A 13,702-nucleotide genomic window follows, 5' to 3' on the forward strand; every position below is an offset into this window, starting at 1 on the left:
GGCCTGTGGCAGACTCTATCAGAAGATCAGACTGCATAGGGTTAAGGAGTATACCTCCGGCAGTCAGGCAGTGTGATTGGTTCCAATTGGTAAATGGCAAGAGATGCTCCTATAACTTACACTAAGCCGCAACCACAGCGTTTAAGGGGTTAATGGCGGGCGTCAATTCTGTTGGTGGAATGCAGAATCAGCCGGTCCATAGAATGGTGTCTATGGAGCCGGCGGAAAGGCACGAGGCAGTGCGCACGGACAGCCGACAGAATTCCGCTGTATTTATCGGCAAGAATTCCTCAGTGTGAACCCACCCTGTCTCAGTGTTCTCTCCTCTCAAAGAAGTGACATGTCACTTTTTTAAGCGGAGAGTGGCGTCAGCGGAGGAACGTGCGCTCTCACATAGAGAAACAGTGTCACACTGAGGCAGGGAGGATTCCGTGATGGAGAGTTCAGCCGCAGAATTCCGCCTGTTTTACTCAGTGTGAACATACCCTTAATGAAGTAAAGCACTTTGTTAGCGTAGCAGTCAACTGCCTTTAAACTCTGTGCTGCTCCTCTCCGGGTGCCTTGAAAAGCTACATCTAGTCCTGGGAAACCATGATATCCTTGTCTATTGGACGGCCGTCATTTAACGGCAAATAGCGGCTGTTATTTTTAAACAATGCATGTTATATGCCATTGATGGCCATCATTTTGACGGTGTGTGAACCTGGATACTAGTCCCAGTAGATAAAGCATTTATAGGCTATGTTCCCACTTTGGGAACATAGCAGGGAAGGGAGGACATCTCATTATCATTATATGATCATGAACAATATTTGGGGCCGTGATTATACCGAGCCAGACACTTTTCCCTGCAATGTTCCTGAAACACACAAGGACTTCCACTACGGAACATAACGGGGAAAGGCGGCCATTAATAATGATCATGATCATTATTAGCGGCCCACAGTGGGAACATAGCCTTGAAGTACATTTTTATAAATAGGTCCAGTAGGGGCACACGCTGGTACATGTTGGCATGCCATTCTCCAGGGTTGCTGATATACAGTTCTCAAACTGCTTGGAACTCAAACAGTATTTTCAAGGAAAGTTTGCTTTGGTTCTCAAACACTTTTCAGGCCCCCAGTCTTAAGGTACTCGGTATCTGAACGTTTTTGTGAGCGTGGACGGTGGGTTATATCTGGTGAGTTTAGCACTGGTGAGGCTTCACATACTGTACAGTACTGTATAAGACTGCTGGAGTGCATATACAGTACAGTAGTAGTACAGTCAGTGCACCGCCATCTCCCATCCTGTACAGTACTGTATAAGACTGCTGGAGTGCATATACAGTACAGTAGTAGTACAGTCAGTGCACCGCCATCTCCCATCCTGTACAGTACTGTATAAGACTGCTGGAGTGCATATACAGTACAGTAGTAGTACAGTCAGTGCACCGCCATCTCCCATCCTGTACAGTACTGTATAAGACTGCTGGAGTGCATATACAGTACAGTAGTAGTACAGTCAGTGCACCGCCATCTCCCATCCTGTACAGTACTGTATAAGACTGCTGGAGTGCATATACAGTGCAGTAGTAGTACAGTCAGTGCACCGCCATCTCCCATCCTGTACAGTACTGTATAAGACTGCTGGAGTGCATATACAGTACAGTAGTAGTACAGTCAGTTGACCACCATCTCCCATCCTGTACAATAATGTATAAGACTGCTGGAGTGCATATACAGTACAGTAGTAGTACAGTCAGTGCACCACCATCTCCCATCCTGTACTGTATAAGACTGCTGGAGTGCATATACAGTACAGTAGTAGTACAGTCAGTGCACCACCATCTCCCATCCTGTACAATAATGTATAAGACTGCTGGAGTGCATATACAGTACAGTAGTAGTACAGTCAGTGCACCACCATCTCCCATCCTGTACTGTATAAGACTGCTGGAGTGCATATACAGTACAGTAGTAGTACAGTCAGTGCACCACCATCTCCCATCCTGTACTGTATAAGGCTGCTGGAGTGCATATACAGTACAGTAGTAGTACAGTCAGTGCACCACCATCTCCCATCCTGTACTGTATAAGACTGCTGGAGTGCATATACAGTACAGTAGTAGTACAGTCAGTGCACCACCATCTCCCATCCTGAACTGTATAAGATTGCTGTAGTGCATATACAGTACAGGAGTAGTAGAGTCAGTGCACCACCATCTCCCATCCTGTACAGCACTGTATAAGACTGCTGGAGTGCATATACAGTACAGTAGTAGTACAGTCAGTGCACCACCATCTCCCATCCTGTACTGTATAAGACTGCTGGAGTGCATATACAGTACAGTAGTAGTACAGGCAGTGCACCACCATCTCCCATACGTTACAGTGCTGGGGTGAGGGGCACCATACAGTAAAGAATTGGTGAGAAGTTGGTGACTACTGTACTATAATTGCTGGTTTTGTTGAATGTTTCTTGTGTATAATATACTGTACAGTATATAGTGCTGTTCTGTACTGTACTATAGAGATTACACTGGACACTGTACAAAGTAATATATTGGTACTGTAGGTAATAATTGGGAGGTGCTGGAACCAATTAAACACTTTACACTTCAAACACTTTACTTTACATTATTTCCTATGGGAAGACACTGCTCGCTTCTCAGACTCTCTTCCTGAATCAATTAAGTTTGAGAATCGAGCTACCACTGTATATCATAGAAATTCATGTCAGGTGTGACCCCAGCCTTAGTAAGTTAGATCCCATTCTCTATGGTGAGCTAGGTTAGGTGATAGACGTACATTGGGATGCTGGGGTTATCTTTGTAACTGAAACATTGGTCATACGGTAGCTTTACCACAAAGGGAATGCAATGTGCTGGAATAGAATGGAAAGTAGATCAGGTATCAGGAAAAAATTCATCTTCCTGTCCCTCATGCTATGTTGTACTCACTATATTCCGCTGCATCTGACCCATTGTCTTCCTCCCCTCATCCTTCCTGAATCTGCTATCTCTGCTATAAATCAAGTTCATACAGTCTCGGTAAGGTCTTATAGCTTATATAGAATACACCACTTCCTGCAGGACATACAGCAGCTGATAAGTACTGGAAAGACTGGAGATTTTTTAAGTGTCACTGTTGTTTAATTTTTTTTTTTTTTCAGAAATAAATTGTCCAGGCGATTTTAAGAAACGTTGTAAATGGGTTTATTAGGCAAATATTCCATTATCTGCATTCAGAAAGACTTTCCCCAGGCCCCCCCCCCCCCCTCGCTCTCATCCACTGCTCATTATCAGGAAATCTCGACTCTTTTACATCAGTCGGGCCCTGTCTGTTCTATGGAGAGGGAAGGGGGAGGAGGGAGATTAGTCGGCAGCAGAGAACAAAGGATTAAACAGCGGGACCTGTGTGAAAGTGGGTATTTAGAGGTCAGAGAGGTCAATGCTGACTTTAGAGGAGATAGCCTGGTGATGTAGCTGTAAATTAACTCTTTGTTGTCCTGTTTTGGTGCCTCATCTCCCTCCACCCCTCCCCTCTCCATAGACAACCATGAAGACAGGGGGGAGAGCTTCAAACTGCTTTTTTTATTATAAAAATGCATTTTTTGGCTAATAAACCGATTGCAAAGTTTCTTAAAATCGCCTGTACTATTGATTACTGCAAAAAATATTTTACCGCTAATGACACTTTAAACAGAATTGGTCACTCATGACTATATTATAATCTTATATTATAGTGTCATATTTATGTCTCTTAGCGTTTATCATCGAAACCTCGCTTTACAAGTGTCTGCTGAAACCTCTGAAGGATACCATTTACTCCCAACTCCTGGAAATGCACAAGAGAGATGGATCCATGACCAGGTTACTGGATAACCAAAAGAAGATGAAGACTAGCTCTCTTAGTGAGCAGAGACCTCGCGTGGGAGTACCAGGACCCTGCACTATGGAGAAGATCACACAGAAGCTGTCTCTCATGCACATGGCTTATTCTCCAGAGAAGAAGATACGCCTCCTGCTGAAAGTGTGCAAACTCATCTATGAGGCCATGGAGGCCTCCAGCGGAAAGAAAGGTGAGGTCACTGTACTGCAATACAGCAGTCCATGGAAACTTAGATGCAATGAGGGGTAGGGAACCTTGGCTCTCCAGCTGTTGCAAAACTACAACTCCCATCATGCCTGGACAGCCAATGGCTGTCCAGGCATGATGGGAGTTGTAGTTTTGCAACAGCTGGAGAGCCAAGGTTCCCTACCCCTGATATGAGTTTATTGATTTCCATAACCATCTGATAATGTCTTCTCCTATTCACGTTCTCTAGAAGCCTTTGGTGCTGATGACTTCTTACCAGTTCTCATCTATGTTTTGCTGGGCTGTGACCTAGCCTCTGTGCAGCTAGATGTAGAGTACATGATGGAGCTTCTAGATCCTACACAGCTTCAAGGAGAAGGTACGTTACACAACGGTCCATCTTCACCATAAAATAGAAAGCCGAACGTCCAAGAACAAATCGTAATTTTGTTGTTTGTTAGATGGTTAGCTGGCCATGAGCATGAGAAATCCCAGTGATAGGTTCAGCTTAAAGAGGCACTGTCGCGGAAACTTTTTTTTTTTTTTTTTTTAGCCGAATGTAACACTAGGTATGTCAATTTGAGTTTTTTTACAAACCGGCATCAACTAGGGGGTTCCGGTGGCACCCCCCAGTACTTCCTGCTGGGCTGTTGCTCTGGAATAGACCGGCACTTTGCGTAGTTATGCGCTCACACAAGGAAAGACATACAGGTTGTATATCAGCTGAGGGCAATTACCTTAGGATAATTATATTATTAATGATTAGTAAGTCTATTTGTGGTGTACCCATGGTGGGGCTATTCGGAGGGGCGGCCGGTCACTTGCTAGATGGTGAAGTGTGACACCACACCAGTGGTGGATGGCCGAGATAGAGCCGGACCTTGAGATGTTGTCACGTGACGCCAGTGCCTGGTGGGCACACCGGTGTGATGGCACGTCTGCTTTTATTTTACAAGGCCGGTTGTACCCTTTCACCTGTGGTCAGTGTCCTGCCGGGTTGTTACCAGGTCCCTTGGGGTTATGTCACGGATGGCCAGAGTGGTGTAATGACCCTCCCAGATGATAGGACCCACCACCCACAGAAAGGGGAGAATGTCCCAAGGTTGCGGTGTCTGCTGTGTCTGTGGTGGCGAATAATCACAGAGTCTTAGAATATAGTTGAACCGGTTTACTATTTGTAGATGTGCAGCAGGTAATACAGGTTCCACAGAATGAGGTTCCTTTACATAAAGTCTCTAAGACACATTTGACAAAGTTCCCAAAAAACCCTTGACAATAGAACGACCAGATCTGTAGGATAAGTGCAGTGTAGGATAGAGTCGTGTTGGTTGAGTTGTATTGAGTGATACAAGAAACAGAGTAGTAAAGAGGAGGATGCTGTGAGAGTCCTAACCCATGTAGTACTGCTGGGATGTTGGAGGATGAGGTAGAATACTTAGAAGAATAAGAAGAATAAGAATATGAAGAACACCTGTGCCCATGTATTGACCTTTGACTTTAGTCTTCACACCACCTTATGCCCACTAGACTCGGCTGAACCTTCCTAATGGGTGACACAGGCCTCAGACCTTGTTACGGAATGCTGAGGGTTGTCTGCTGACACCCGCACTGCAAGGCAGAGTTCATGGGCTACTGCAACTTTGCTCTATCCAGATCAGTTCCTAGCTCTTTGGCTCTTTTGTGGATTTTGTCCTGCTCTGTGACTTCTCTTTGTCCACGGCGTGGGTTGAGGTTGTCTCTGGCTAGTCCTCTCCTAAGAGGAGTTTAACAGTGCATAGTGCTTTGGAGTGTTACTTGTAATAAAGTTGTGAGAGACGTGCTGTCTTACATGCTTCCCAATGCGGGATACTAACTAAGACTAATTTGGGGTACGGGAACCTGGCAGAGGGCCAGGGCCCAGTTATTATCACTGTGGAGAGCTATCTGGCTCGTGTCCTTCCTCCACAACGTCCAGAACGAAAAAGACCCTGCTCCTCCTCCACCCATGTGACTTACTTCCTCTCTAGCATGTAAGATGCGCTGTGAGTGGGTGAAAGAGTGCAACAGAAGAAGAAAGGAGGGAGATGATAGGAAAGAAGAAAACAGAACTCCTACTGGTCTACAGATTCAGGTGACGCTTAGAAAACAATAACCATTTGCAATCCTTCAGCTGTACACTTTCCATATACATATACACAATATAGCGACTTCTAGTGGCAAACTTTAGTACTACTTTTATCACCATAATAACACAATAAGTACAGACTTTTGCGAAGAGTGTATATAACTGCAACACCCCTAGTGGGACACCACATATTATCAGCTCTGCAGCTTTCCAGGAGACAATGCTCTTTGTTATGTAACAATTCAGTCACTGTGTGGTTACCGAGGTTTTGGTGATGTGTGACAGGAGCGCTGATCATATAATGCAAGCACCCCCAGTATTATCTGCTACTGAATGTGTAGCAGCTGTACACATGGGCAGTGAAGACCTGGCCCACTCTGTGCTCACTCAGGCTGTCAATCAGTACCAAGCCATGTCTGTGAGTGTGCAAAGAACTGGGACTTCCTGTGTTTGGTCAGCAGTAATTGCAAAACTGCACACAATCACATCCCCTGTTGATTTCTTAAACATTTTTTTCACAAAAGTGCCTCTTTAAAATATTGTTTTGAGAAAGATAGCTGTTGCACACTGATAGATTTCATATGTTTATGGCCAGCAAAGGTAGATTTCTTAATTGCTTTTTCATTGGGGTTTTGCCTTTCAAAATTGATTGACGGTCTGTCTTCATTATTGTTCAGCTGGGCTGCCTTGGCCAGATCTATCTGGAAATTGAGCCTGGAGCATCTGGCTCCATTCCCTGCATAGTGACCATGCCTAGTTTCTGCAACTCAGCTCCTGTTCTAGTAAACATTGACTTGACACTCAAGAAAGAGTTGAGTAGGAGGAAAGATCAGAAGCAACACGAGAATATATTACTGTGTATGTGTGTGTGTCAGTCTGTAATGTGTATGTCATTAAGTGTGTGTCAATAATGTGTGTGTTTGTTTGTGTATGTTAGTAATGTCTTAAAGGGGTACTCCAGTGAAAAGCTTTTTCCCAGTAATTGAAACACATTACAAAGTTATAAAACTTTGTAATATTCTTCAATCACCTATCTGCCCCCTTCCCTATCTTTTCCCCCCTCAATCCCCCACCAGGAAGTGAAGTAAACTCATTCTTATCTAATGACTGTTGACCCCAGGCTGCTCTGTGGCAGCCATTTTGTGACAATTACATAATCAAGAGAGAGGCGAGTCTAAGCCCTGTTAAGCCAGCCTCTCTATGTCAGATGACTCAGGTTACTCAGATCTGATAGGCTGAACAAGCTGTGAGCCATCTAACAGTTTTACAGAGTCAGTTAGACCTCACAGGAGACAAAGTGCATCATGGGAAAGCCCAAACCAGGAAGCTGTGCCTATGCAGATGATGTCATTGTCACAGAATGGCTGCCACAGAGCAGCCTGGGGTCAACAGTCATTAGGTAAGAATGAGTTTACTTAACTTCCTGTTGGGGGGTTGAGGGGGGCAAGAGAGGTGATTGAAACACATTACAGTTATATAACTTTGTAATGTGTTTCAACTACTGGGAAAAAGCTTTTCGCTGGAGTACTCCTTTAAGTGATTGTGCATAGTGTGTGGATGGATGAGGGGCTCGCTGAGGCTCTCTCGTCCAAGGACCCACAAAACATATTATCTACCCTAAGATAATATTAAGGGAAATACTAAAAGGGCAGACTAGATGGACCAGGGGGGATTTTCTGCCTACAATCTTCTATGTCTCTATGTAATAGATACCCCATCCAGGCTAGCTTTTTATTATAATGCTGCAGGCTGGGTGGTATCATTACCTGACCTGTTCACTTTAAGGCTATGTTCCCACAACATCTATTTTTTTTTGGCCGTTTGAGGAATATAATGTCTGAAGTTTGTTGTTTGCCCTTTACCATCACATTTCTCATGTTTCTTTTATTCTAGGTGGTTACTACCTGACTACTCTGTTTGGAGCCTTGTTTCATATAAGCAGCTTTAACACAATATCAAGGCAACTTAGTCTGGAGGCCCAGAATTCCATCCGCCAATGGCAGCGCAGACGGACTATTCATCACAAACATCATTTCCAAAGACAGAGGAAATTCAGCACGGACACATATTAAACACATGGCTCATAGGTGTGAACTGAGCCGCAACATTAACAGGTTAAAGGGGTTGTGTCATTAACAAAACTGAGTCTAAACTGATGTATTACGGGAAATTGTTTGAATTGCATTGTTTTTATAACTTGTTGCCCTTGGTAACAACCCACTAAGATGGGTCAGGCATGCTCAGTTCCACTGCAATCTCCAGGAAGTACTGGCAGTTGGCCTGAAAGCAAAGGGGGATTGTGGGAAAGTGTGTGTATAGTTGCATGGCAACAGCAGGGTCACAACCAGGAAGTGATGAAATCCATGGGGGAGAAAGACAGTACTGTGCTGAAAGTTACTCAATAAAAACAACCCCTTTAAGTGGAAATACATAATATATAAATCTAAAAAAATATAGTGTTTCCACTGTGTTTGTAACGTTTGAAACTACACTCTCATTTCCCCCCTTAATGGCTGCACAACATTTTCAATAATCCCAGCAACATCGCACAACTACCGTAAAGAAATCGCTGCATGGTTTCCACTGTGTTGGATCACATTCTGAACGCATATATAGAGTCACAGCCTTTGGTAAACTAAGAGGGTAATTTTCATATGCTGCTGAAAGGGTCAAAAAATGTCACATTTTTATGATGAAAAACCCTAGGCAAGGGGACACTTTCTATAACTATTTCCCATTGTTTCTTGGCAGTATGAACTGTAACTAAAGTCAAATAGACACATTTCCCACACTGTATATATTATTCTTATTTTATTTTATAACCCTGTCCACCTCTGTCCATGTCAGGAACTGTCCAGAGCAGGAGAAGCTTTCGATGGGGGTTTGCTCCTGCTCTGGACAGTTCCTGACATGGACAGAGGTGGCAGCAGAGAGCACTGTGTCAGACTGGAGAGAATACACCACTTCCTTCAGGACATACAGCAGCTGATAAGTACTGGAAGACTGGAGATTTTTAAATAGAAGTAAATTACAAATCTATTTAACTTTCTGAAACCAGTTGATTTGAAAGAAAAAGATTTTCGCCAGAGTACCATGTTCATTTAATAATAAAGGTGCCTTAATATTGCAGTTATAGTGTTGTGTATATACAGTCATTAGTGTGACCCGGACAACAGTGTAATATTACTGTAATAAAATATTCATGCTTCCTGCAGATTGGAGGCGACATGATTGTGAGCGTGTCATCATTCATTCATTATACAGCACTATCTGATTTCTGTTGTATAAAAAGTCTTTATTATTTCATTACAGTTATTATGGTGTAAAAAATATCTTTTCCATATTTTGGGGGAAATTTTGGCTCTATTTTTCTTCCAGTCTCTTAAAGGGAACCTGTCACCCCGGCTGCCGTGGTGAAGCTTACCCGATCCCCCCCCCGGTGGAGCTCCTTATACTTACCCCTTCCTCGAAGTCCCGCTCCCGATCCATAGTCATTCTCTATGGGCGTCGGACTCATCTTTGGTGAGTGAGCGCATGGCTTCCAACAGGGATTTCTCGGTGGCGGGGCGGAGTCTGGGACTTCGAGCAAGGGGCTCCACCGGGGGGTCAGACGGGCTTTACCCCGGCAGCCGGGTGACAGGTCTCCTTTAATGATTTTCACCAACATTGCAGGTTTGCCTGTTCCATCAGCGGGGGCATTGCTCAGGTCTATCTTAGAAGATCCAGGACCCAAGCCCCAATTCATATGTTTTGCGTCCCAGAAAACGGATGCCATGATTTTTTTGGCTGATTTGGAATTTCTTCAATCGCATGGATCCGATGTGGTTCCATTACTTTGACTACTCCTTGGTTATAGGATCATAAATGTGGAGCCAGGTTTCATGGTAAGTTACTAACCTATCCAAAAAGTCCTTGGAAGCATCAAAATTGGTAAGACAGCTCTGGAGGCCTGTACTCGTGCCGCCGCCTTCTGTTCACTGATCAAAAGTTTTGGCACCTACTTGTGCATGTCTAGGATATTGGTAATAACGAAACCAACATCTAAGATGTCCAGTATCTGGGCTATCTCTTTGGTGGATATTCACCGGTCTTCGGGAATCAGCTTATGGAGAGCATCGCTTGTGGCCAGGTCTTTTGAGGTTGTAGGACGCTCACTGCAGGGTTCATCTTCAATAGTAAAATGCCAAGTTTTAAATGAGAAAGCCAGGTTTTTATAGGGTTGTAGGAAGGACGCTTCCCCCCTAGTGTCCTGTAGAGTCCTTTGCAGATTTTCCCTGAAGAAACAAAAAGTTTGTGGCGACCTGTAACTCCAAAGACGTGAAAATTGCTTGAGCCTCTGCCATCTCAAATTCCACCCGAAATGAAAAAATGAATCGTAACCATCTGATACCTGCACCGTCACATAACAAGGTATCAAGCTTTCCTATGGTATCACATTAATTTTTCAATTCCAACTGGAAGGGGGCAAAGCCAGGAATGTCTCAGCGCCCTCATACATACGGGGCAAGGACTGTCTGCTCCTGGACTCTACGGTGGTACGGGTCTTCTGCTGTGGGCTTCCCAATGACAAAATTTCTCCATCTGCAGGAGAAAACCTGTGCCACATCAGGGGACTGGGCACAAGGGACAGAAATAACCTACATGTACCTATTGGGGTCATCTACTTAGCTATCGTTTTTTTAAGTAAGACAGTGGTTGTTTTTCTGAGACAACAGGTTTCAATTTTTCTACCTTTTTTCTACCTCTTCTCTCCTTTTACAGAGGTACATGAAGACCTCTTGTCCAGTGCACTTAACTAGGACCATTGCTATGAATCTGGGACATGTGTAGAGCGAACCTTTAGTAAGTTTGGCCTAACCCGATTGCTCAGTCATTGAATCCTCTGTGTGAAGGCCATGGATACAGGCCTAGGAGACCTATGGTAGCCCAAGGGATGCATCCATCTTTTCCAGGCAGTGGAATTTAATAGCATAGTGACCAGGTATGTGTTAGGTTAACGTACTGTAAGATAGCCCATCTCTAGTCATGTGTATGGCAAAAAAGCATGTTCTTGACCACTGGCCAATAACTAGATCAATTAAAACATGGTAATGTCTGAAATCAATAATCACTCTAAGGCATGTGTGTGAGGCCTTACATGGCCATAGGTACTGAACCTCGACTTAAAGGGAAACTAGTATCTTAAATCTGACCCAGGAATAGAACGGCGCCGTCATGGGGAAGCCGGTGGCGAGGTCCGTTTTTTGAACTGTGGTCTGGTTCCCGTGTACGGCGCTGTTCTATCAACGGGTCCCGGGCACAGTGGGAGGAATCCCCCGCCCCTGTATGACGCGGCTCCATTGATTCTAATGGAGCCGCGGCATAGAGGGGAGATAATTCCCTCCCACTGGGGGCCGGCCAGCCCGCCTCCTGTGCTTCAGCTCCGGCTCGGGACCCGTTGATAGAACGGCGCCGTACATGGGAACCGGGCCGCGGTTCAAAAAACGGACTGCGGCACTGGCTTCCCCGTGACGGCGCCGATCTATCCCTGGGTCAGATTAAAGGGAAGAAGTATTTAACCTTCTGATATTTTCCTATAGCAGTTTAATTCATATGCTAATTCGATAATTTGGTGCACTTGGGGCGGGACTACCACCCCCAGTGCACTAATCCACCTTTCCGGCCCACTTTGTTCATAATAATTATAAAGGGCAGGCAGGCCGGGGAGGGCGGATCGGTGCCCTGTCACCAGGGCACCAAAAAACCTAATTAGCAAAGAAACGGCATAAGGACAAAGTGAAGAAACTTACTGTCATCTGTGCTGTAGGGAGATATCAGCAGGTTCGATTCTTCTAACCTCCTGATAGTTCCCCTTTAGCTAATGGACACAACAGAATATAAAGAATAAAAAACAGATGACGGTGATAACAAGGAATCCTTTCATTTTACAGAACTTAATCCTTCCACATTTCGAATGTACAGTTGAATCCAAGCAAATATTTACAATGCATTTGTAGCCTTTAGACCTTCTATATAAGACAAGGACAAAGTCAATTAAAATAAGGACCTGATTAAATCTGTGTATTTTGATCCAATATAAGTAAATCCTTCCTCAAATACACACAGTACAATAGTTAATATCTAACTCTCTCTTATCTGTACAATTGCGTCTCCGCATTGTTGATGTGATGTTTGATTATAAGCTCTGACGTGACTGAAAGCTACCTCACATATAGATGGTTATTGTAGTGTGTATGTCCAGACAATGTAACTTATTACAGCACAATTTAAAGGGGTTGTCCAGCAAAAATCTTTTTCTTTCAAATCAACTGGTGTCAGAAAGTTATATAGCATTGTAATTTACTTCTATTTCAAAATCTCAAGTCTTCCAGTACTTATCAGCTGCAGGAAGTGGTGTATTCTTTCCGGTCTGACACAGTGCTCTCTGCTGCCACCTTTGTCCGAGACAGGAACTGTCCAGAGCAGGAAAGGTTTTCTATGGCGATTTACTGCTCTGGACAGTTACTGTCTCAGACAGAGGTGGCAGAAGAGAGCACTGTGTCAGACCGGAAAGAATACACCACTTCCTACAGGACATACAGCAACTGATAAGTATGGGAAGACTGGAGGTTTTTAAATGGAAGTAAATTACAAATCTAGATCATTTTCTTTTTTTTTTATTCTCATTTTTATTGCATATTTAACATATCAAAACAGTTAATAATGAATAAAGGGTAAAAGATATATGAATACAGTCACACGGAAATAATAAACTGGTGAAAAATTACCAAATGCAAAGCCAAAGCTAGATAATTTTCTGACAATAGTTGATTTGAAAGAAAAAGATTTTTTTGCTGGATAACCCCTTTTAAAGTGTCTCTGTCTTTAGAAAAAAAACTTGTGACATGAGGCAGAGAAATGTGAAACATTTTGATCAGTCGTGTCTGAGTGTTCGGACCCCTACCCATCTATAAAATGAGTGGGGAGAAGCATGTGGCTATGCTCTTCACTCTCCGGCTTGCTGCGATCTCCATCTGACTGCACAAGACAAACTCCATGAGATGAGTGGGGGACTGAACAACCAACCCCGACTGATCTAAACGTTTGACATGTCTCTGTGACTTTCTAGGGATGGTCCGAACCTGCCGAGGTTCAGGTTCGTATAAACCCGGACTCTCGGCAATGATTCCTGCTGTCTTTAACCTCTGTGCAGAGGGTGGATGCAGCAGGAAGACCGCCTGGAAAACTGGGATACAGCCTATGGCTATGGCTGTATCCCAGTTTTCCAGGCGGTCCTCCCGCTGTATCCACCCTCTGCACGGAGGTTTAAGACAGCAGGAATCATTGCCGAGAGTCCGGGTTCATACGAACCTGAACCTCGGCAGGTTCGGACCATCCCTATGACTTTCTAATGGCAGGGACACTAAGCAATAAGCTAAACTGATTGCTAAACTCAGCTGCAGTGCAACCCGGAACAATGAGGACATAGTTATACAGCAACACAATGTTACCTAAGTTCCTATTTAACTGCACATCTTACAGATATATATATATATATATA

At 44.0% G+C, this 13,702-nt stretch overlaps 1 protein-coding gene across 9 annotated transcripts in view; it reads left to right on the top strand.

Annotated features, from left to right (window-relative positions):
• The window catches only part of LOC138767817 (ras and Rab interactor 3-like), a 28,449-nt gene extending 19,452 nt beyond the window's left edge, over positions 1–8,997 (top strand). For all 9 annotated transcript variants that reach the window (XM_069945617.1, XM_069945621.1, XM_069945615.1 and 6 more), the window contains 3 exons: positions 3,748–4,062; positions 4,309–4,437; positions 8,056–8,997. In XM_069945617.1, the coding sequence (XP_069801718.1) occupies positions 3,748–4,062; positions 4,309–4,437; positions 8,056–8,234 (623 nt within the window). In that variant the 3' untranslated portion in view covers positions 8,235–8,997. The remainder of the gene's footprint in view (positions 1–3,747; positions 4,063–4,308; positions 4,438–8,055) is intronic.
• Positions 8,998–13,702: the final 4,705 nt, after the last annotated feature.

This window comes from Dendropsophus ebraccatus, chromosome 11, assembly GCF_027789765.1.
Source record: "Dendropsophus ebraccatus isolate aDenEbr1 chromosome 11, aDenEbr1.pat, whole genome shotgun sequence".
Taxonomy (NCBI): Eukaryota; Metazoa; Chordata; class Amphibia; order Anura; family Hylidae; genus Dendropsophus; species Dendropsophus ebraccatus.